Source organism: Oculina patagonica, chromosome 4 (assembly GCF_052425735.1).
Source record: "Oculina patagonica isolate OP01 chromosome 4, crgOcupat, whole genome shotgun sequence".
Taxonomy (NCBI): Eukaryota; Metazoa; Cnidaria; class Anthozoa; order Scleractinia; family Oculinidae; genus Oculina; species Oculina patagonica.
In genome coordinates, this window is record NC_135761.1 from 44,965,622 (window position 1) to 44,989,736 (window position 24,115).

The 24,115-nt window shown below is 40.8% G+C and overlaps 2 protein-coding genes across 2 annotated transcripts; both read right to left on the reverse strand.

Moving 5' to 3' along the window:
* Window positions 1-13,191: 13,191 nt before the first annotated feature.
* LOC144648506 (uncharacterized) lies at window positions 13,192-18,523 on the reverse strand. Its single transcript, XM_078508038.1, has 2 exons — window positions 18,135-18,523; window positions 13,192-15,564 (listed from the first exon to the last, which is right to left on the reverse strand). Exon 2 carries the CDS (start codon window positions 15,556-15,558, stop codon window positions 13,192-13,194), a length of 2,367 nt encoding a protein of 788 aa, XP_078364164.1. The 5' UTR covers window positions 15,559-15,564; window positions 18,135-18,523.
* A 2,115-nt stretch (window positions 18,524-20,638) lies between these two features.
* LOC144648507 (uncharacterized) lies at window positions 20,639-24,056 on the reverse strand. The gene is made up of 2 exons (XM_078508039.1): window positions 23,815-24,056; window positions 20,639-22,982 (listed from the first exon to the last, which is right to left on the reverse strand). The coding sequence occupies exons 1-2, from the start codon at window positions 23,823-23,825 to the stop codon at window positions 20,639-20,641; spliced, it is 2,355 nt and encodes a 784-aa protein (XP_078364165.1). The 5' UTR covers window positions 23,826-24,056.
* Between the last annotated feature and the right edge of the window lie 59 nt (window positions 24,057-24,115).

Consider the following 24,115-nt stretch of genomic DNA (forward strand, 5'->3'; position numbering starts at 1 on the left):
TGGTATTTCATTTATCAAATCTAATTCTTGTACTTTTAGGTACCTAAATCATGTAGTAAAAAAATGGCTAATGCAGCCAAAGCTTCAGATGCCTATTTTATAGATTCTACTTGAAAAGAGTGACAACTGCTTATTTTATACGCAAAGTGGAGGGTCTTATATAGGAGGCAGTACATTCCGCAAACCGCCATATTTTGTTCTTTATTGGCTGCAAAAGCTCACGTTTTCTCCTAAAGAACAAAACCACCGTAATTTCGTGACGTAAACTGCCAGATAAATGGGAATATGCTCGCAAACCAACACTCAAAACTTGCTTAAACCGCCAGACCGTCAGGGACGAACCATTATTTTTTTTGGAGGGGGGGGGGGGGTGGGATGAAAAATATTGAAAAAAAAATGTTTGCAGGGCCTGGAAAGACAAAGTAAATTGTTTGCAAAAACGATATGTATAACAAAAAAAAGTAAGAATTTCGAAAAAAAATGTTTGCAGAGGTGTATAAACTAAAAAAAAAAAAGTTTGCAGAGGAAAATTTTTGATCCCCCCCCCCCCTCCAAGAAAATAATGGTCCGCCCCTCAGAGTATAATAGACCCTCAAAGTGTTCACTGTAGTAACTTGCCACGCAACTCTCTCGGCACGATTTTCTCTTCACCGCACGTGCAGAAAAACACTGCAAAAAAGCCATGTTCCCACTTTACGTATTACTATAAATTAATAGTTTTCTCTTCAGGGCTGTTTGGCAAAAATATTGGAATATAAAATGTCAGCGTTATGCTAAAAGACATCCTGTGATCGAAAGTTTCGAGTGGAATTGCTTTTGATTGTGTCCGCGGATCGGCGCTAATTTTCAAATAGAAAAAAAAAATCCGTGTCTAAATTTACTATTAAAGCTACTTTCTGGCTTGCCCCTTCGTGTAATATATGTAATGTATCATTATCTTTCCTTGTAAAGCGTTCAAAAAGGAAAATAATTGAAAGACATCGTTATGCGATATGTTCACTAAAACTTTAAACCGGTAGTCAGGCATGAAGAAATTCGGTTGTGAATCGTATTAGAACATAACTGTATTTTAGCTTGGCAATTTAGCTGATAACGAATAACTGTCAAAATTCTGTAAACTCCCTTATGAAGTTTATATTACCACAGACGATGTACTGACCAGAAATGTTCTCTAAATGTTGTAGTTTAACATCGACCGATACAAGATAAATATAACAATAAAAAAATTCCAAAGTATGTCTCTAAAGTAAGAAACGTCTTGAAACTTACCTAGTTGCTCTCGCAGTACAGGTCCTTGTAAGCTATTAACGTTGCGTTTATCATTTGTGACTGCTCCAACGCACGATTTAATACGGTGGCGTAAGACGCGTACGTAATAGCAATTTGTAAATACACACATCTTCCTTTCTGTATATATTAAAAAAAAAAGAATTCCTCTCTTGCCCCTTGTCTTAGAGTTTTGAGTCACATATATCCGAGTGGTAAAGCTGAGTGTGGGGAGGGTGGTTAGGCTGAAAAGACACTGGTCCTTTGACACTGATGAAAAGACATGCACTAAAACCCAAACCGGAAACGAAACCACTGAAACGAAACGAAACAAGTAAGAGTACTGCCCTAACAAACAACGAACAAACGGGAGTGAAAGCTATTTAAAGAGCAGGCAAACAGGGGTAAAAAGCTAACCGCAAGCGAATTTTGTTTCGCTTCGTTTCGGTGGTTTTGTAGACTGTTTCACAGTCCCCTATTTTTCCGTGAAGTCGTAGAGATCGATCGTTCAGTCCGACGGGCCGCCATCTTGGTTTACAAACGCGGCGAAAACTGGGGAGAGTGCAAAAATCCCGTGGGTGGCGGGGTGGGATGCTCATAGCGTGGGGGTGGGAGAGCGGAATTATTTTTAATTATTTTTTTCGCCCCTCCCCCGCCATCCACGGGATTTTTGCACTCTCCCCAGATTTCGCTCGCGTTCGTAAACCAAGATGGCGGCCCGTCGGACTGAACGATCGATCTCTACAACATCACGGAAAAAATAGGGGACTGTGAACAGTCTAGTGGTTTTGCTTCGTTTTGTTTCGGGTTTTAGCACATGGCTGAAGAAAAGGGCGATGTTTCCCTATACCGCAGCTCTCTTCAAGCTAAAATTTTCCGGTACATCCAGAGCCTTTTCTACTAGCTACTGTGAAACTAGCTATGTCTAGATATTTTTACTCGGATATCCTCCGAGTTCTTGGAGGACGAAAGTTAAAGCAGAAACGTAGACGTACTCTCTGACGTTTTTTTAAAAGTTGTATCACCAAAACAAAAACATCTATTTCCGCTTATATACACCACGGTAATTTCGTAAGATGCTCAATTTTAATTGCATTTGTTAATACTTCAACTTACTCATAGTGAATTCAAAGAACTGAAGCATGCCCCACCACTTCCACATTAACAGCTATGTAATACCTAAAAAGCGGCATTTTTCGAATTCACTGTTGTCACTAATTATTAATTTAATAAGCAGATAAGCAAGGTTTGTGGTAAACATTAAAATACAAAAATATGTGATAAGAATAAATGTTGCCACATCTTCAAGACGTAATTCTCTAGCTCATAAAATGCGAAGATCGGTTCACCAGAGAAGCTTTTCAGATTCAAATACACCTTTGGATTGCAACCTTTCTGTCCAATACAACCTCGACGTCTACCTTCACCGCCATCGCCATCCTCCATCAATACAACCACCACCATCTAAACTCCGCCTCTTCTATTACTATCTCCTGAAGATCTCCCATCACTATCTTCCTCAGTCATCCGAAACTCCATCCCCCTCTACGCAGCCCCAGCGTCACCTCTCACACATCCTCTACCACTAGCAACGTTAACAGCATCACTTCCACTTCCGCTTTCTGCTTGGTTCTAACTTTCTGCGCCCCACTGAGAGAAAACAGAATTGGGCAAACGGTCGTTCTAGCCGTAGAGCATGTCCGCGTCGAAATCATACCAACAAGCTCTAGATCTATCATCATAGTTTTTCGAATCAGCACAGAAGTTTTGGTCCACTGAAAGGTAAACGTTAGTAGTCAGGTGCCCAGGAGTCCAAAATGTGACACCCACGGGCATTTTTGTCTGATTTTTGGCAACATAGCCATTTGTACTAAATCGAGTACGCTGATTTCGAAAATCAATGTTGCCAAGCTTAATTCTTGCGTTAAGATGATGTTTTGATGCATTTAATTATGACGTCATGGTCCAAATAAGGAATTTTCTTTCCTTTAGCTATTTTAAGCATAATTCATCCAGAAGTTCGTTCAAAACATTATTAGTATACTGTAAAATGATTTTAAGAATTTTCTGATAGTTTTTATACCGTTTCTATGAATATCAAGCCGTCTTGTGGGAATTGACCACGCCCTCTCATAAAAAATCACTTTATCACGGGTATAGTGTTAACATTTTGTTTAAAAATGAATGTGATTCTTGTATTAATAAAAAGTATTATTATACGGCTACAATAGTACGCGCGCTCTGATTGGCTGCTGAGCGGGCATTATTTTCTTGTAATGACCGGGCATTATGAAAAATTTTCTCGGCTCGGCGGTTTTTACATGTTTTTTTGAGTTGTGAGTAAAAGCTACTAGCGCAATTGCGAGAACGACAATAAATACTGACAAAATGTAACTATCTTTTCAACAACTAAAAGAAAAATATTAGCATACCGATACTTCTTTAGTATGAGCGACGAAGAGAGCCACAGAGAGCGAGAGCGAGTTTCACCTCGGTGTTTTTTTAGATATTTCAGTTTAGAATGGCGCTAAAAGGCCATATAATAAATAACTTATTAACCTCGTCCGTTCGATCATTACAGGGCAATCTCAGACCTCGGCCTTGATGTATTGACCTCGCTATCGCTCGGTCAATACATCAAGGCGTCGGTCTGAGATTCCCCTGTAATGACCTCACTCTCGGTTAATAAGTAGTATGTAATTAAATTGCTCCACAAACATCAGCGATGTTTGACATACACCATAACGACTGCTTTTATCCACAGAGAGTGGCAAGGAGAGACAGAAGCAAGATAATGAAGCTGAGAATTCTGTACATTCCACACAACAAAATCCGGGTTGTTCTTGTCACGGACAAATGAGACATTGCAAAAAATTGTCAAGAAAGATCTCGTGACTCTAGAAATAAAACAAGATCTTTCGATTGGACAGACTCAGCTTGAACCATTCGTGGAATGGAGGCTACTATCTTCAGACAGAGAGGAAGAACGGGAACGGGAAGAAGGGATGGAAGACAAACTTTCGTGACCCTGTTCGCAAGAATAATCCACCTCTATTTGCCAGCCTTTATGAAATTGAAAGTGCTGCAACTAGCCGCAAAAAGAGAAAGACTTTAAATTTGCATGGAAACCAGAGTATTTTATGTTGTCTAGTCACGGTGTAAGAAGGCAGGCGCGAGATAAACATGCAAGCCATATTGTAACATCTGAGGTATAATGCCGGTGCCACTGTTTCTCGCAGAAATGAACCCCACAAGTGTGAAACAAGTCAATTTTAGAAGACGTTCTCAGAAGAAAAGGTCAAGTGCCTAGAGTCAGTTTGTTCTTCGATGGCTTCGCCCTGGTGGCAGCATACTAATTATGGTGGCAGCTATTGGCAAACCAAAAAATGCAAATGCTTTCGGTGGGTTTGCGAAATGTTACGTAAACACTGTTTTACGGAAAGGTCCTGGATACCAGAGGATTGATGTGTTACTCGATGGGAGGCACTCCATAAAAGCAACGACAAGAAGTCGACGCTCCGAGAACACGGCGTGGCCTGTGAGCAGAGTCATTGAAGTACGTAAGAGAGGTTCAGTTGCGGCCGATGAAGTGGCGAGCATTTTTGGCACTAGGAGACAACAAAGCGGACTTTGCACGGATTCTCTCAGATGAACTTATCTCGCAGGCACTGACACTGCAATCGTAGTATATCTGGTGGTTTTTCATACGAAGTGGATTCTGCTCAGATTCTGGCCTAGATGTAGCCTTTTTGAGATCCAACCAAGAGGAAGCCGATAAGAATTTTGTTCGTTATGCAGTCAGTCATAGTGGGCATGTCGACAACATTATAGTTTCCACTCGAGGCACAGACTTGCTGTTACTTCTCCTGGCACATCGATCGCGCTAAGCTCTCATCAACAGTGTGGATATGGGCAGGAACTTCAGAGAATCTAACGTAAATAACTTTAGAGGATGTCTCAGCAAATCTTCCTAATAACTCGTCAAGTTCATTGTTACCATCTCACACCATCACCGGCTGTAACAGCACCTCTTTCATCTGTGGAGAGTTATCACAGAAAAATTTTTTCTTCTCTTCTCGGTCGGCGAAGATGTCCTCAAAGCTGACACCACTTCCTCCGCAGAAAACGTTTATTTGTTGAATGTATGAAATCCGATCTGACCACTGGCTATATATGTGCCTCTTCGCTATGAATTTAGATAAACGCATGCCATGTGCACTGGGCTGTGTGGATGCACCAAGACCAACGCTAATTGCTATATGAAACTGCGCTAAAGCGCTTTAAAGAAACTTGTTTAAAAAGCAATATTAGTTCAGTGTTTTTAAAAAAGTTCTGAAGATATGTTAAAAATATTTACCGATATTGATTAAAAATATTATAGACAGATTTAAACCTGAAAGCAAGGAGCAATGTTATGATCATTTTAAATTCGTTAATTTTACATGCGTTCAACCAAAGTCTTTATCATGAGCCTATAACAGACAAAGTGCATTGTGAAATAAGTAAGATTCAGCAATATACAAGACAATCAATAAAGTTTTATCTCTAACTAAAACAACGATGATATATTACGACATTAACTATGATGTTATTTTCATTAAGTTTACCACAAAACTTAAACGAAATGCTGAAACAAGGGAAACTCGATATATGAAAATTGTAATGGCGTCATTCTTGATGCTCGCTAGCTCTTAGCTTCAGCGTGGCACGACGACCATATTTTTATTTCTTATTGCAACTATAGCGATTTGTTAATACAAATATCGCATTTGTTCTTTGACAAAATAACAAAACTACACCCGTGATAAGGTTCCCGCGATATGGTGAATTTTGTTTAAGAGGGCGTGGTCAATTGTCACTGAAGGGCTTGATTTTCACAGAAACAGCGTAAAAACTCTCAGAAAATTCTTGAAATCATTTTTACAGCACACTAAAAATGCTTTAAATGAATTTCTGGATGTATTATGCTTAAAATAGCTAAAGGAAAGAACATTCCTTATTTGGACCATGACGTCATAATTAAATGCATCAAAACATCATCTTAACGCGAAAATTAAGCTTGGCAACATTGATTTTCGAAATCAGCGTACTCCATTTAATAAAAATAGCAATGTTGCCAAAAATCAGACAAAAATGCCCGTGGGTGTCACATTTTGGACTCCTGGGAACCTGACTATTAGTAGGTACCTTCGAACTCAAAATTCCGACACTGTAAAATGAAGGCGATATGAAGCCAAGGTGAGAGGTTTGAGTAGGCGACGATTTACAAGACGGGTGCTCCGGGCGGTAGGGAATGCACGGGATGCAAGACAGACATCGAGAACGCCAAAGCTAGAATCTGAGGAATATTTTGTGCAAGAGGGGAGATAACCACCTTATTCAACTTCAGATCTACTTGCACCATGGTGTCAGAATCAAGTTCAATCACAAACACACCATGGCGTGACTTTCGAACCGAACACCAGCCACGTTCGCCAAACAGCTTGTAGACCCTTATGTCCACATAGTGCGGCCATCCTTTCACTTCTTCGTCGGATATGGACGTTTTCTTCAGCCCACCGATGCAAACCGCCCAATCTCTACTGCCTCGAATCAGCATGGCTCTCTCACCCTCATCCTGACTCAGAAAAATGTTGTTATTCTGGTCTTCAACAGCGCGTCGTTCTGGAAACGTACTTGGGTTGATTGTGTGTGCTGATGCCACAGCCTGACCATAGAGATTTATTATGTCCAACGCAGATAGCAGAGCCTCTGATGAGTGAACAACACGGTAACTGAATACTTCGTATCCTCCACAGATCACAGAGTGGGTAGCGGAGTCACAAGGTACAGATGCCTTCGCTAGATCATTCGGAGGAAGCATCAATTTTGGGCAGCTTAGGATCTTTGATGGATGGTTCCTAGGCCAAAACGTCTTCGGAGGTTGAACTCTAAAGCAGTAATCCTTGATGATTACCAGTTCAAACTTTGTTGTTAACTTGGCCGTGTATCGTCCGCTGCAAAGGAGAACATCAATTACGATTGGCTGGTTTAATGCGGTATCATTAAACCCAACAGCCTGGAAGTAGGGAAGGAAGTCTACTTGGCTCTCTGCTATTGACTTCATACCGAATAGCGTCGACTTATGAAGGGAAACAATGACCATATGTTTCGTGTCATTATCGAGGACAAATGGCCTCAGTGAACTATCATTAGATGGTCTCAGTGAACTATCATTAGCTCGATTGTTTTTTCTAACGTCTTGGTAAAAAAATTTCCAAGCTCTTCCCAAGCTCTCCACCTCAATAGCATAATTGAACATCCGTTTAAGTCCGAGAACTTCAACTTTCTGGATCTCACATGAATACTTTGAATACGCCAGTGGAGTGTACAGCCATTTAGGTGTTGGTGGCCTAGGATCAGGTGGATCACCCCTGTACATGGTTCCTGCTTTCGCAAACGGCAATCCTGCCGCCTCCCAAGCTTCTCTCTTCTTCATGTCAGAATCGTACGGCTTGGTTCCTGGAGTTCGACCTGTTATTGCACCATCGTGATGTAACGGCTTTCCAAGCAGCTCTGCTGTTGTGCGCTTGTAGTTTAAGGGGTGAAGTTGATGGGTGTGCCAAATAAGTTCCACATCATAACATGGCACCATGGATACGTCTGGGTGGAGCTTCTGAAGTTGAAGATGATGCTCATAACGCTCCACAGCGCCCTTGAGAAATAAATCATCACTGTAGTGCGGCAAGGAAACTTGGTAATAAAACTTGAACTGACGGTAACAAGCTTCTTCCAAGTTGTACTGAATTCTGGACCGGTATTCTGTCAACACTGTCGAAGGCTTGGTAAGATCTACTTCAAAAGGCTCTCTTGCATATTCTATATACCAGAAATACTCTGTCCACTGAAGGGCCAGGTTCCTTTGTGTGTCGTCTAAAAGTGAGTGATCCAACACTTTGGAAATGATATTAAGACAGTCCCGCTCGTAGTAAGATGGAGCCAACATATGAACATGCCAGACCCATTCAATATCTAACGGAGCTGTCAGGGCAGTTTCTGTGCCAAATCTCGAGGCAAGTGGTAACCAGAAAAGTTCATATCGTCTGATGGCATTTTTGACAACAGATCCTTTGCATAAGTTGGGATATTCGTCTACCAACTTTAGAAACTCCAGCTCGTTTTTGGCTGCCTTGATCAGATCTATTCCAAGTGTTTGGGTGAAATTGGCATTTTGAGACATTGCTGTTGCTCAGGAACCACTGGTCGCCAAGTGATAAATGTTGCTCTCTAAAATTTAAAAAAAGGAAAGGAGATAGGGAGTGAGTCATCTTAGTGACTTTAAACTGTTATAGTTACAAGAAAATACCCAGTGATATTCATCAGTATGAATTGAAAAAATTCTTGACGTGAGCAGTTTTAGATGTATTTCTAGCGATTTCAGGAGGCCCAAATATAAAAATTTCCCATGGGAGTATGCCCCGGACCCCCTTGATGGCTTAAGATCAAAGCATCGCTTTTGGTGGGCTCTCTCAAGCCGCAACTTTTCAAATTGTTCAGAGCCACCCCCAGTACTAATTGACAAGTCCCTAAAGGGTTAAAGGGTCCGAGTTATGCGAAAAAAAAAACACTTTTGATTTTCTTAAAAAAACTCAATTTATATTTAAAGTGGATATATTTTTAATCAAAGTCCCTTCGAGATGTCGACGTTTTTGCATGAAGTATGAGTCGAAGGTTTATCCTGTGCATTGTTCTTCGAACCGTCATTACAGTTTCTTTGTAGTTTAGTTTAACAATTTCCTATCTTCGCGGAGGAAAGGCAGCCATATAATTTTGTCAAAAATGGCTCGTCCGCGCCGGGTATTTATACACATATTCCTAACATTACACAAATAAACAGTGCAAATTTCACCGAGATCTGACAATTCTATACTTTAAAATTGCAAGGACCTTTCGAGGCAGTCGATTACGGCAGCGAAATTAGCAAATGAAACAGCAAAATACGCTTTGTTTTTGCGACGCCATATTTGAATTGTTATAGCCGGGTAGACCGCTGTTCAATGTGTTCAAGGCAGTATCGTTACGATTGCTCCACGAAAAAGCACGAAAAAAATACGGATATTTCCGACTACTGTCGGTTTATTTTTGACGTTTGCAATTTTTAAACGATGTTAGTGCTAGTGATTATTTATTCGTGTTTTAGATACGCAATCCATTGTTTGTGCGACGCTTTTTATAGATCGCCTTTCTGACACACGTGCGTTGAGATAAGAAAGTCACTTTTAAAATTGTTATATAACGTTTGTAAATGTGACAAGTCACGTTTTTTTCACGAGATCGCAAGTGATCACCCACAGCGGAAAGTAATCCCTTGAGAAATTAAAACAGTCCCTTGATAAATTAAAAAAGTCCCTTGAGAGTTTACAAATATGTGGTTCCAAATTTTGTCCACATAACCCCTATTCTACGTTTTTAGCTTGTAAACAAGCAAAAACGTCGAAAAAATGGGATTTAATCAAATCAGGTACTTGGATTTCCAAGCACCAAAATTATCCAGTTAAAAACAACGGATGTTCTAGCGAAAGAACCAGATACATTTTTTATAGATTCCACTTGAAAAGAGAAACAACTAGTTTTGTTTTTCATTTGCTAATTTGTCACTTTTCACCCCATCACTTATTCTGTTGGGTCACGTGCCTTCATCGCACGTGCAGGAAGACTGACGTTACAAAAAGCCCAGCTCCTGTTTAACATGCTACTAAATAATTAGCTCTTTAATGCTGTTTGGGTAAGAAAAATATAAAAATATGGCAGCTTTATTCTAAAAGAGTTCTTGTAAACATGTGTACGACAATTTCGAGCGGTATTAAATCTGATCGCCTCGAACCAGTGCTTGCTTACAAATACGAGGAAAAAAATCGTTGTTTACATTTTTTATTTAAGCTAATGGCTGCAATGGTCTTTAATTAAGCAGTGGTCTGATTCGCCCTCGTTTACCATACATATCAAGTAATCGATATTACTTGGCTTCACACTGAAAGCTATAAGTTATATTCAAGTAAACAGTTGACTCAAGCGCACTTGGAAATCTCACGTCACACTTTACAAAACTTGGCTTCACATTTGATGAAAAAGTATATTGCTTGAGGTACAAGCTGTCAACCACCTTCAGAATCGTGACAACACTGCACGCCGCTTTCATTTGGCCTCGATTTTCTATTGGTCAAGCGCGTTCTCAAGTGTGGTGTAGACCATACGTGGCGACGTACTTTGGCTTCTTTGAACTACGGAAGTTTCCATGTTTACCAAATAAAGCTTAAGTAAAGAACGTTTTACCCCTTCACACTAAAAGTAGGTTTAAAGTGCACTTAGATTATACTTACATGCTCTAATGCGAAGCCATGTATTATCTTTCGTTGAAAAGCTCTGCACAAAGTGAACAATAATTGCTACGATTGTTATGCGATACGTTTTCTGAAAATTTGAACCGCCTACAGTAGCCACGCACGCAGAATATGTTTTGAATTGTGCCGTATTGTGCTGTATTTCAATTTAGCCATTTTCGAAAGTACTGGCAAGCTTGTGTTTGAAATAAAAATCCCATTGTCAAGAAAGCGCCTCGACCGCGAATAATCGCCTCGGTTCGGTAAACTGCCTTAATTTTATAAATATACCATATATACTGACCAGAATTGTTCCGTCAACAAGTTGTAGTTAAAACTCGACTGATAAAATATCACATCAAAAATACCAAATATCTAAAGCTCGAATCTTGAAAGATATCTAGAGCCCCAATTAAACGGCCATGATAACTGAACATAGTTCTGACTACTACGCGGGTTTATCACTAACTAAGGGACGGACTATTATTTTCTTGGAGGGGGGGATGAAAAATTTTCGTCTGCAAACTTTTTATTTTAGTTTATGCACCTCTGCAAACATTTTTTTCGAAATTCTTACTATTTTTTGTTATATATATCGTGTTTGCAAACAATTTATTTTGTCTTTCCAGGCCCTGCAAACAATTTTTTTCAATATTTTTCATCCCCCCCCCCCCCCTCCAAAAAAATAATGGTCCGTCCTTAACATGACCGTTTTCTTGGAAGCCAACGTTACGTTTATTCAAGAGAGTATCAGGGACAGAGAGGGATACTGAGGGCGTTGGCCGGGATATGTCATGTTCACGAAAGTTATTTTTAAGCCAGCGGAAGTCTCGTTGTTGCATGCGGACTTGGTTTATTGTTAGTGACTGCTATCATGCGCACTTACATAAGATCTTCAATATTCACATGCGTACGTGATTGCAATATTTAATTGCACACGACTTCCTTTGTTCTTTTAGGTTCCTTTCTTGTCCCTGCTTTTCTTGTGGGGGGGGGGGGTGGATTATTGGCAGAGACAAGTGTGTGTGTATGGGGGAGGGGGAGGTGGCTGGGCTGGAAAACTAGAGAAAACTGAGTTTTTTTGGTATTGTTTACATACACAGCTAACGCACTGGTACGTTGTCGCATTTAACATTGTTTTCCGTTGAAGCATCAGCGAAAATGAACGAGAACGTGTCTTTGAAAAATAAACATTTTTATTAATTCGTACAACTGTCAAGTTACAACGTGAAAAATCACTTTTCTTCTCTTCAGCAATGCCATATTTATCTTACATTGGCATATAAACACGCTTTGCTTTGTTTTTACAAACTGTATATACACCGCGTTTCTGGTAACAAGATAACTTATAATTGCCTTTGTTAACGCATGAACCTTCTCACAGTGACTTCAAACAAATCAAATGTAACGGCTGCATAAAGCCGAGCCACATTTCTTTCCTTTTGGTTTGAGGCCGTTTGTTTTGACACCTATAGGCAAAAAAGTGCCAAAAAGCTGTATGATAGGTGGTGTTCACTGTCACGCCGCGAAAAAAAAATCCAAAACTATTGAGTAAAAAAAAATCAAGAATATTACAGGTTATAAAAAACTACTAAATAAACGTTTTGTCCTAGTCTCAGGTCAGTATGTTGTTCCATACTCCAGTTATCCGTCAAAATGTTTCACGCAAATTTAGGGAGCACAGTATGGAAACTCCATGCTGGAGTCCAACTGGTTGGACTCCAACATGGCCGCCGGAAATCAATGAAAACATCTGGCATTAAATTTTGCAAAAAAACGGTCAGATCACCCTCGTGAACAAGTAAACATTCACATAAACACTTCTAGCAAAACCTCAACTGTTCAGATTGTTAAAAATCACAAGATGACGCATTTTTTAATGAGAACGTGACATCCTTTTAGCAGATCTTGGAGGCGTGAAACTCCAAAATGGAAAATGCTCTATTTTAAAGACGGCTATCGCCATCGAGCTAAAAACCTTCAAAATGATATATATTTAACACGTCTGGTAGCCAGTGACGGGTCGTTCGATGCTGGATTTTATAATTTTGATGACGTCACGTAAAAACTAAGAATTGCTTCAAATTTTTAGCATTTGTTCCTGTTGTACTAGTACTTTGAATTAATTTTTTGACATAGGGTTTCATTTTTTGTCGTTTGTTTTCGATGTCTCGTGTGTGTGAAATTTAAAAAAAGCTGCGAACTGGCGTCCGTTTGAAGTTGTCGACGCTAGGACTAGATCAGGGCAAGACACAACTTTTGATCGATGTATTCCGCCGAGTTTTGGCGCGACTTGCTCAGAACTAAATAAGCCAATTCGTGATTGGCTGAAAAGTGGAAAGGAATGTAGTTCGGATTACGCAACCGTTGTTGGGGGAGGGAGCGTTACGTGAGGAGCCCAAACAACGAAGGAGACTGTCTTCTTCTCTTCTTGTTCCTGTGGAACATAGGTCGTCCACCAGGAAGGAGATTGTGCAATCTAATATTTAAACAAACTTTTCGAGTTGGTGAAATAAAAAACAAAAGTTCAACTCGTCCTTTAACACCCTGATCGTTCAACATCGTGTTAACAACCGCCGCCGCCACCACCATCACCTCCTCCTCCTCCAAACCCACCTCCACCACCACCACCGTCGCCACCACCGCACCCTCCATCGCCACCTCCTCCATCGTATCCTCCGCCGCCAAAACCTCCCCAGAAACCTCCGGATGACCCTCCAGAGTAACTTTTTATCGGTGGTTGGACTTCTCCGTTTATCTTAAAATACAGGGTAGCTTCTTCAGTATCAAATGCACCTCTTGATTGCGGTCTTTCTGTCCAATAAGATCCAGATTCTGAATCGAGGTCGTAGCTGCCACACCCGACAAACGGACCACATACTTCGGGGCCCAAATAGACATTGGTCGGAACTGAGGTGCTGCTGTAACCGGCAGCAAGAAGCATTGGAGTTATTTTGTCACCTTTGGCTTTCTTGTGAGACGATGGCGAGGACTCCTTCGATGGTGTTGGAGTGTAAGGTTTGCAGAGGAGGTAGAGAATTGACACTGAAAAAGCCAATGCAATGATCTCTGGAATGTTTTGGGAAGCAGGAGAAACAACGAAGATTCCTCTTTTAAAATCTATGAACACGTAGTCACTTGAATCGATGTAAATCAAGTACAGCCCTTCCTTGTATTTGCGTACTTCACACCAGCCTTTTGTACCATGGAGACTGAAAAACGTAATTTCCACTTGGCCGGCAGATCGTCTCAAAAGTTTTCCTTTTTGCCATTTTCCAATGCAAATGCCCCAGTCCTTTCGACCTCGAATTAGCATAGCCCTCTCACCGTCCTGTTGGCTCAGCGGAACGCATCTTTCCTCGCCCTCGATTGATTCCTTTTCTGGAAGAACGGCGGAGTTAACAGTGTTAGCTGATGCTACAGCGACATTGTGAAGGGTGATAACCTCTACTGCTGAAAGCACGGCTGTGGTAGAGTGGACTACACGACACTTGAATGCCTCCCGTTTCCTGACGTCTAACAGAGTATGCGTTGCGGCTTCGCAGGGCAGAAACGGCTTTGCAAAGTCACTTGGAGTAAACATGGCTTGTGGAAAGCTAAGAACCGTTGAAGGATGGTCAACCTTTGTGAATAACAAATCTTGTTGGAGCGTGAATCGATATCCCTCAACGGCTGGAGGATTTAACATAACTGTCAACCTCACGACGCTCTGGGAACCATTGAAAGGAACATCGATAGTCCAAGGGTGTGCAGGTGCTGGTTCATTGACATAAAGCGAGTCAATGTAAGACATCATACTTGTTTGGGAAGAACCGATTGCCTTGTCTCCAAAGAAAGCTTTTTGGTGAAGACTCACTGTGATAGCGTGCTTCTTTTCGTTGTTGATGGTGCATTGATTCATCAGGTCAACACCAAAGCCTCCTTTCATACCTTGCAACAGGATAAGGCTGCCATTCGGGTCGAATAATCGGACATAGAAGGTTTTGTTGACATCTGCATTTAGGACTTCTATCTTCAGAATGCTCAATACATATTCAAGTCTTGCTAGTGGAGCATAAAGCCAATCAGGTCTTGGGGGTCTGTATGGAGGAGGTTCACCTCTGTACATGGCCCCTGGCTTCTCAAACTGCAAACCGGCTGCTTCCCATACACCTCGTGTTGACGTTTCCAAATAATCCAACGCAGATCCTAGGTTGACGCTTGCTTCACTCTCGTTGCGTTGTACCATTGCTCCAAACATCTCTGTTGTGACTTGCTTGTAATTCAGTGGATGTTGCTGATGGGCACGCCATATTAGGTCGACATCAAAGCACGGGACAATTGGAATATACGGATTTCGACCTTTTAGTTCCAGATGATGTTCATACCGCTCGACAGCCTTGGCAAGAAATTTTCGGTCAGCGTAGTGAGGCAGCGATACTTGGTAATAGAACTTGGAGTGGTGGTAACATGCTTTTTCGAGGTCATGACTCATTTTCAACTTGTACGGCATGAAAAACGGTGTTGGTACGGTCAGGTCAACTTCAAATGGCTCCCCGGGATAAGTGGTTTCCCAGAGGTATCTGGCTATTTGAAGACCTTCCTGTCGTTGGTACCTGTTCATGGGTGTGTGGTCAATGACTTGAGACACAATGTTGAGGCAGTCTTGCTCATAACTGTCAGGTGCTAACATGTGCACATGCCAAACCCAGGCAATGTCCAGTGGAGCTGCCAGAAGCCTGCTTTCTCTTCCTTGTTTCGCTGCAAGTGGTAGCCAGAAAACTTCATATCGTCTGATAGCATTTCTGAGGATTGGACCAGCGTATAAGCCAGGAAATTCATCCACTACCTCGAGAAAGTCAAGCACATTGCTAGCCGCTTGCACCAGGTGTGGCACTTTCATTCTCTGGGAAACTGTTGTATCCTGAGTCATGTTCCTGAGTTTGTGTTGCATATGGTTCTTTTGGAAGTGAAATGAAAGATAGCTGATAAGCAAATCTATCCATAACCGAGTCGATTAAGTGTTAGCCAATAAATATTTCTTTTAAACTCTTCTCTACTCTAGTTAGGCTGCGTAGCAGGCATTAAAAGGGGGAAGGGGTAGCAGGTGAATTAAGGGAACTCGAAAAGCGGAAATGGAGGAGAATGGAGGAGGAGGAAACGGAATGCATTCTTTTCCTCTTTCCCCCCCCCCCTACCCTTTTTCCCTTCCCCCTTTTCCCCTTACCCGTTTTACGCAGCCTGTATTGCAGTGTCCACTCTTATTTCTTCTTTTTTGGAACTCAAAAATATTTCAGCGATGATAACCAAACTGTTTAACCTTTCGTCAAATTGGCGGAAAATCTTTTGGTATTCTATTGCTTTGATCAAGGTACTTGTTCCTATGCTAACCAGTTCTTAAGAGGCTTGTTCCCACCTTTATGGTGCGTGTGTTTGTACATCATTATTCCATAGTTTGACACAAGACCGCCACAAAAACAAATCTTTGGAAGCTTGTCGCACCATGCAAGGTACTATGCTAGGAATTACGAAAAAGGCTAGGCTGCATAGGGTTTAAGGGTGATCTTGGTACAATGACATGGAGTTACCAAAAAAAAAACATGCAATAAGACAGTTAAGAAATTTCACCTTGAAGACAAATTCACCAAAGAAGGTAATCGCTAAAGAGACGAGTTGGTAGAAACCTTTAAAGAATAAAGTTCAAATATCCACCATAGAAATTGGCTTATAACTGAGAAGAAATTGTGTGGAGATGATATAAATGTTACCAATCCAGGATATTTAAAGAAAAAATTTGAATAAACAGCGGATCTGTAGATCGGAACTGATCTGCGGACCAGGGTTGGCCAAATTTTAAAGTTAAGCTTTCATACGGAGAAGCACAAACGTTTTTTCATGCATATTTTTTGAGTATTTGTGATGGAGGTCGTTCTGGGCCAGGGTTATACGCTTCAGGTAATTCAAATTGTCTGAAACAATACTACAAAACAATCCATTGATCATAATCAGTACTTTTACATTATGCTTTGTTCTAGACACGAAAATAACTATTATAACATTCTGATAAGGCACTTGTGGTTGTGGTTTCCAAAAATTGTTGAAAATATGATTAAATAATGGCCCTTCCCGAAAATTCGGTCATCTAAAAAGCAAGAGTCGCACTTTCCAGTCTAAAATATAGGCACATTTCTAGTCTTTGTCTTTTTCAGTAATTCTACTGTGCCGCCTCCATTTAATTAAATCATGACTTAAAAATATTACACTTTAATTCGAAGTTACGCCTAATATCCCATGAAAATTCATCGATTGCAAGGCTTAGATACAGAATTCGCGCTGTACTTTATTTAAAACCCGATATCGCGAAAATATTTAGCAAACTGTATCCTTGTTTTTATATATGTAAAACCGAAGTAATTTACAATGTCGCGTGTAGAGTTTGTCAATAATTGTAAAACAATCAACAAGACATTGACGTAACAACAGGAAGCCACAAAAGAAGCATGTATATTTAGCAAACGACCCTTGACCACGCGGTCGCTGAATTGCTGCACGTAACATGTACTCACGATATTGAGGTTCATTCAAGTTTTGTGTCAGTTTAAAAATATTCATATTGAACGTGAATCAATAGTTTTAAAACTGCTGTAAAAATCGCAACGGCCGAAAAAACGAAGAAATCCTACAGAGGAAGTGTTTTCACAGCAATGACGTATATTATTAACACTTCACTGAAATGACTTCCGGTTTCAGAATTGTGAGTCGTGACTTTGTACATTTCAAACGTCCATCCCTTTAGGAGCTCAGTGTTACATTCAGCAGGCATTTGCTTATTCCTTAAAGTTTTCTCTTCACAAGGTCTGCTTTGTCGTTGTTTAAAAGTGCATTATATGAGTTAATATTTATTTTAGAAATTCGTCGAATCTCTAAACGGTTATAAATACCATCTATTTAAAATAAATTCCCTTTCGATGCGATGTCATGTTTTCTTCCTGACACTAATAATTACAGTCAATACATTTTGCTGACACGACCTTTTTTCATTGTGCTAATTCTGCTTGATGTTACGGTATCACAGAAGGAAAATTGCGTTCTTCCAAGTCATTGTGTGCAAACCATCAATGGTAACCCCAATAAAGTTATTTTTCTTTTCTAAAACAAAATGCTGACGTTGCTTATTATGTCATATGATCAAAACAAATCCAATACATCTTTATCAAACTTTCAGAATTATACTTTATTGGGGTTACCCTTGATGGTTTGCACACAATCTGACTTGGAACGAAAACCACAATTTTTCTTCCGTGATACCTTAAGTTCACACCGTCGATACATTAAATGACGCGAGAATACAGAAAGAATACGTCTAATTTCTTGTGTTCTTGTTTTAGTTCTGTTTCCGTCGTGTTTATGTTCACTGGCACACGACATGCATGATTTTAAAATTTTGCGTATTTAAGCTCACTTGCTTTTATCGGTGTAAGTCTTAAATAGTTCCTGATAATCAACACAAAGACATTATGTTTTACTCACCTTGAAATTGTCCAACTTTGCTGTTATCGCTTTACACAGCAAGCGTTCACTGATATCAACACAGTTCCATCATCCCTTTATCTTCTTTGTAAAGTCAGTAAATCTACTTCGCTCGAGTACAGTCTGTTTTCATCGAATGACGTCATCTGAACTTCCTCATTCGTTTTGACGTGCTCAGCAACTGACTTCCGAGACAACCGTCGAGCAAATCAAGACTGACTGAGCGTCGTGATTTAACAATCAAGTTCTAATACCGTAGAATTCCGGTTATAATCCCTGGGCTTATACAACTTCGTAAGGGGTTTTGGGTGGGCTTATAAGCGGAGGGGCTTATATCCGGGAGGGCTTATAAGCGGAATGAAAAAATCGTTTCGAAACGAGATACGGGAGTGTTGATCGAGATACCTTTTTTAGGTTAAAAACGCATAATAAAGCAAAATTTAGCCCTGTTCGGTACTATCATCCGGTAGAGGGGGGTTTATATCCGGGGGGGCTTATAATTGGATGTATTTTTTTTGTTTCGAGATAGATGGGCCTATAACCAGGGGGGCTTATAAGCGGGGGGGGGGGGGGGCTTATAACCGGAATTTTACGGTATGTAATAAACCAAAGCAAAATGACCTCAATGTTATTTGGCTAACCACCGAAGAAAGATGAGAAAGTGACTACACTGATTACACTGTTGTCAGATATACTCGACCAAAAAGCCAACTTAAAAAAATCCAACACGAATATCATCTCCACTTGTAATGGCAACACACTTTCTCCGAGGATTGAATGAGCCTGCTGTCCCCAGCTGAGTTGCTAAGCAACATATTTTTGCTTCCTCATTGCGTCAGGCTGGTATGAGCTCGTTCGTGCTCGTGCTGGTTTTTGATTGGATGTTAAGAATCGTAACCACTTTAAATGCTTCAGATGAGATTTGCCCCAAGGACGGCACCACGATCATTTTTAGTACAGACCAATTTCGTGATCAAAACGTTTAATCTCATAACCTTTATTCTTGTCTCAGCGTCAAATAATGATGAGAAATTAGCAGTTTATAACTTAAAGCAAGAAATCATAGAAAATAACCCAAAGCTATTATTAATGAATTATTGGACTGGCTTTTTGCGTCTATATATAAATATGTTTATACTCTTAGTATATTGCACAAGTTAGGATGGCCTGGTTATAAATTATAGGGTTTTTGGGTGGGTTTTGGGGGTTTTGGGAGGGTTATAAGGGAATAAAAAAAGTTAGGGGGGTTCGTTCCAACACCCATTCTCGTTCCCAGAGCCCTTTTCAGTACGTCTCTCTGGTCCAGGGGGGCGCGGGCTCTGGGAACGAGAATGTCCAACACCTCGAGATCAGAGACCATCAGATGGGGATACAGACAGACGGGGGAGAGAAGGGGAAGAACGTTAAATTTTCTAAGTTTAATATGAGCAGAATTCGACAAACATTGTAGAGATAAGTATCTGGAATTTCACTGTTTCCAAGTACTCTTTTGGAGATATGATAAATACTGATAAACAAAGACGTTCGGACCGTTCGATTGAGATCATACTACAAATTGACATTTCTTCATACAACTTTTTATTTAAAGCCTTGAACTAAACATAAGCTGAATATATACACTTTCTAATTTAGTTTAATAATCAAAGAAACGAACTTCATGTACTCAGTCAAAACATAAAATAACTGCACTGAAATATAGCATTCAGTTCTTGTCATATGTGCTAAACAAAACAAAGTCACTGCATAAACATGTTACATTATAATCGCAAACGCTGGCCATTAGATTTATACCATTTCAACTGATTATCCTGGATCTCCTTTTCTTCTTTCATATACAAACAAACTATTAGGGACGGAAATTATTTTTTTGGAGGTGGGGGGGGGGGGGATGAAAAATATTGAAAAAAATTGTTTGCAGGGCCTGAAAGACAAAATAAATTGTTTACAAACACGATATGTATAACAAAAAATAGTAAGAATCGAAAAAAAATGTTGCAGAGGTGCATAAACTAAAAAAAAAAGTTTGAGAGGAAAAATTTTCATCCCCCCCCCTCCAAGAAATAATGGTCCGTCCCTAAGATCATATAGGATCTTATTACTAAAAAAAGTAAAAGTTGCTAAACGTAGGCAGATCGGAACTGTCCATGGCAGCAGCTGGGCTGATGCCGTATTATGAAAGCAATTATATTTCCGCCTATTTCAATCTATTTCATAACTATTGTCAAGGAACACCTTTAAGTGCATCAGTCACTTCTAAAACAGCACAGTCTTCCATAAATGCGAAGCTAAATGCTCTAAAAGCAACGTTGTTCTTGTAAGAAAAGAACAATAATATAGCTTCTAACGTAGTGGGTAAGTACATGTAGAATTTTGTCTACTGCCGTAATCCACGCTGAGTGCTTTAGCTTTGTACAGACTGCATCTTGTGAGTCAGAAAAATGGCAAACGTAATAAAATTTGTCTCAGTCACTTCATCCTGGACTATTTTAGAAGTTACAACTTTCTCAACAACCGCCACCGCCGCCGCCGCCGCCGCCGCCGCCGCCGCCGCCGCCGCCGCCGCCGCAGCCGCCGCCACCGCCACCACCACCTCCACCACCGCCACCGCCAGGGCTAGGGCTAGGGCCACCAAATAAACTTTTGCTGCGACTGCTACCACTTCTTGTCCTTTCACGACTTTTTCTTCGCAGACCGACTGCTCCGTTGATTTTAAAATACAGGGAAGCTTCCTGGCTATCGAACGCACCTATCGATTGTACTCTTTTACTCCAATCGGATCCAGATTCCAAGTCGAGGTCGTAGCTGCCCCTTCCGGCAAACCGACCACATGCTTTGCGACCCAGATAAACATTGGTTGGAACCGAGGTACTGCTGTAACCGGCAGCAAGAAGCATTGGAGTCGTCTTGTCTTCTTTGGATTTCTTGTGAGATGAAGGCGAGGACTCCTTCGATCGTGATGGAGTGTAAGGTTTGCAGAGCAGGTAGAGAATTGACACTGAGAAAGCCAGTGCAATGAACTCTGGGACGAACTGCGTAACTGGAGGTAGAACAAAGATTCCTCTCTTCAAATCTATATACACGTAGTTACCTGAATCAATGTATATCAGGTACAGTCCTTCCTTGTATTTGCGTACTTCACACCAACCTTTCGTTCCTTGGAGGCTAAAAAACTTAATCTCCACTTGGCCGGTGGAGCGCTTGAAAAGCTTTCCCTTATGCCATTTGCCAATACAAATGCCCCAGTCCTTTCGACCTCGGATGAGCATGGCTCTCTCGCCCTTTCTCTGGTTCAGAGGGACGCATCTTTTTTCGTCTTCAACTGACCCCTTGTCTGGAAAAATGGCGGGCATGACTGTGTTAGCCGACGCTACAGCAACATTGTGGATACTGATGATTTCGACTGCAGATAGCACAGCTGCAGTGGAGTGGACTACACGACACTTGAATGCCTCCCGTCCCTTGACGTCTAGCAGACTATGCGTTGCAAATTCGCAGGGCAGAAACGGCTTTGCAAAGTCACTTGGAGTAAACATGGCTTGTGGAAAGCTAAGTACTATTGAAGGATGGTCAACCCTTGCAAATTGCAAATCTTGTTGGATCGTGAACCGATAACCTTCTATGGCTGGAGGATTTAACATGAATGTCAACCTCACAACACACTGCGTAAAAGGAACATCCATAATCCATGGATGTGCGGGCACTGGTCCACCGACATAAAGCGAGTCGAGATAAGGGAGAAGGCTTGGTTGAGAAGAACCGATAATCTTTTCTCCAAAGAACGCTTTCTGGCGAAGAGTTACTGTGATCGTGTGCTTTTTGTCATTGTTTATAACGCATTGATTTGTCATGAAACTGTTGTTCGGGTCAAGAACTTGAACGTAGAATGTTTTGGTGATATCCTCATTAAGGACTTCCATCTTAAGGATGCTCATTACATATTCAAGTCGCGCAAGAGAAGCATAAAGCCAATCAGGTCTTGGAGGTTTGAACGGGGGAGGTTCACCTCTGTACATGGCCCCTGGTTTTTCAAACTGTAGATCTGCTGCCTCCCACACGCCTCGTGTTGACGTTTCAAAATCGTGCAACGTAGATCCTAGGCAGACGACTGCTTCACTGTCGTCGCGTTGCACCATTGTTCCAAACATCTCTGTTGTTTCTTCCTTGTAGTTAAGTGGAAGTTGTTGATGGGCACGCCATATTAGGTCGACATCATAGCACGGGACCATTGAAATGTGCGGATTTTGGTTCTTCAGTTCCAGATGATGTTCATACCGCTCAACTGCTTTGGCAAGAAATTTTCGGTCAGTGTAGTGAGGCAACGATACTTGGTAATAGAACTTGGATTGGTGGTAACACGCCTTTTCGAGGTCGTGACTTATTTTCAAGTTGTAAGGCACAGGATACGGCGTTTGTTGGGTCAGGTCAATTTCAAACGGTTCCCCATGATATGTGGTTTCCCAGAGGTATCTGGCTCTTTGAAGACCTTCCTGCCGTTGGTATCTGTTCATGGGTGTGTGGTCAATGACTTGAGACACAATGTTGAGGCAGTCTTGCTCATAATTGTCAGGTGCTAACATGTGTACATGCCAAACCCAGGCAATGTCCAGTGGAGCTGCCAGAAGCCTGCTTTCTCTTCCTTGTTTCGCTGCAAGTGGTAGCCAGAAAACTTCATATCTTCTGATAGCATGTTTAAGGACTGGACCAGCGTATAAGCCAGGAAATTCGTTCACTACTTCAAGGAAGTCGAGCACATTCAAAGCTGCCTGTGTAAGTTGTTCCACATCAAGTCGCTGGGAATATTTTGCTTCTTGTGTCATTTCTTTTGGTCTGATTTGGCCGATTCTTTTTCTGAAAAAGAAATTCAAGTCTTGTAGCTCAATTGTCGATAAAAAGGTTGCAACTGGGCGTTAAATAGAAGTGGAATAGGACTAAAGTATATTTAAAACACATTTAGTCGTTAATTTGGTCACTGGGGTGTTATGATGTCAAAAATCTGAATATGCACAAATCTGACTACAAGATGACAGCCGATACAATTCTTCTGAACGAAAAATTGATCGCAGCAGTGATTTGTCTGCGGAGGAATTCACTAGGCCGATTTTTTAGAAATTAATATTAATTTAATGTCAACAGAAGGCAAATTAGGTATTGTAGCATCAATTTGCCAACTATAAGTTCCTAACAGAAACGCTGGCAATAATGGAAAATTTGAATACCGAGTCTCGGCTAGAAGATTTTAAAAGCAAGCTTTTTTAGAGTGAAACATAACAGTATCGGTCTCAGTATCTGTAAGTGAGGTTTTTCTATGTGCACGGACCGTAGGGACTGTCATTGCAGTGAGACTAAAAAACTTATAATTAAATTTTCATAAATCAGAAGAAACGTTGCTGCGATTAGTATATATTAAACGTGTTATAGATGTTAGTCGGTGGGTCAGTCGGTAAGTCATCAAAACGCGCCTAGATTTATGCTATTTTTGCCATAAGAAGGCAGGCTACAACGATAAGGAAGCTTGCGTACACAGACAGATTTCCGATCGTTGATTCTAGCCGCCGAAAGTCAAACATTTCACCATGTACATGTGAAATTTACTGTCGAACGAAAGAAAAGTCACTCAACTCAGTAATGTTACAAAAACTTAAATTAAAATACATCATAAGGAGCATTTTTTGTAACTAACCTCAATCCCATCAGCCGAAAAGCTCTTCAAGACAAACACAATTTATCTGCCGAGTCACTCTTTTGAGTTATTGTTGTTCACGTCATGTACTTTCACGGCGCCACTGTGTGTCAACTATTCAACGGAACCGGCGTGGGTTGACTGAGTTTAAACGTTTTCGGTCTATTTGAGATTCATTTCAACATAATATTTTAGAAATTGCATAAAAAACGTTCCGTACGAGTACTTTGGCAGTGTTTAAAAACCGAGAGCGTAATTCAACCTTTATGCATGCATAATTTGCAGCGTCATACTCGTGTGT

Bases quoted from the DNA above. Each gene is read 5' to 3' on its own strand.
- LOC144648506 (XM_078508038.1), bottom strand. From the start codon at position 15,558: ATGCAACACAAACTCAGGAACATGACTCAGGATACAACAGTTTCCCAG.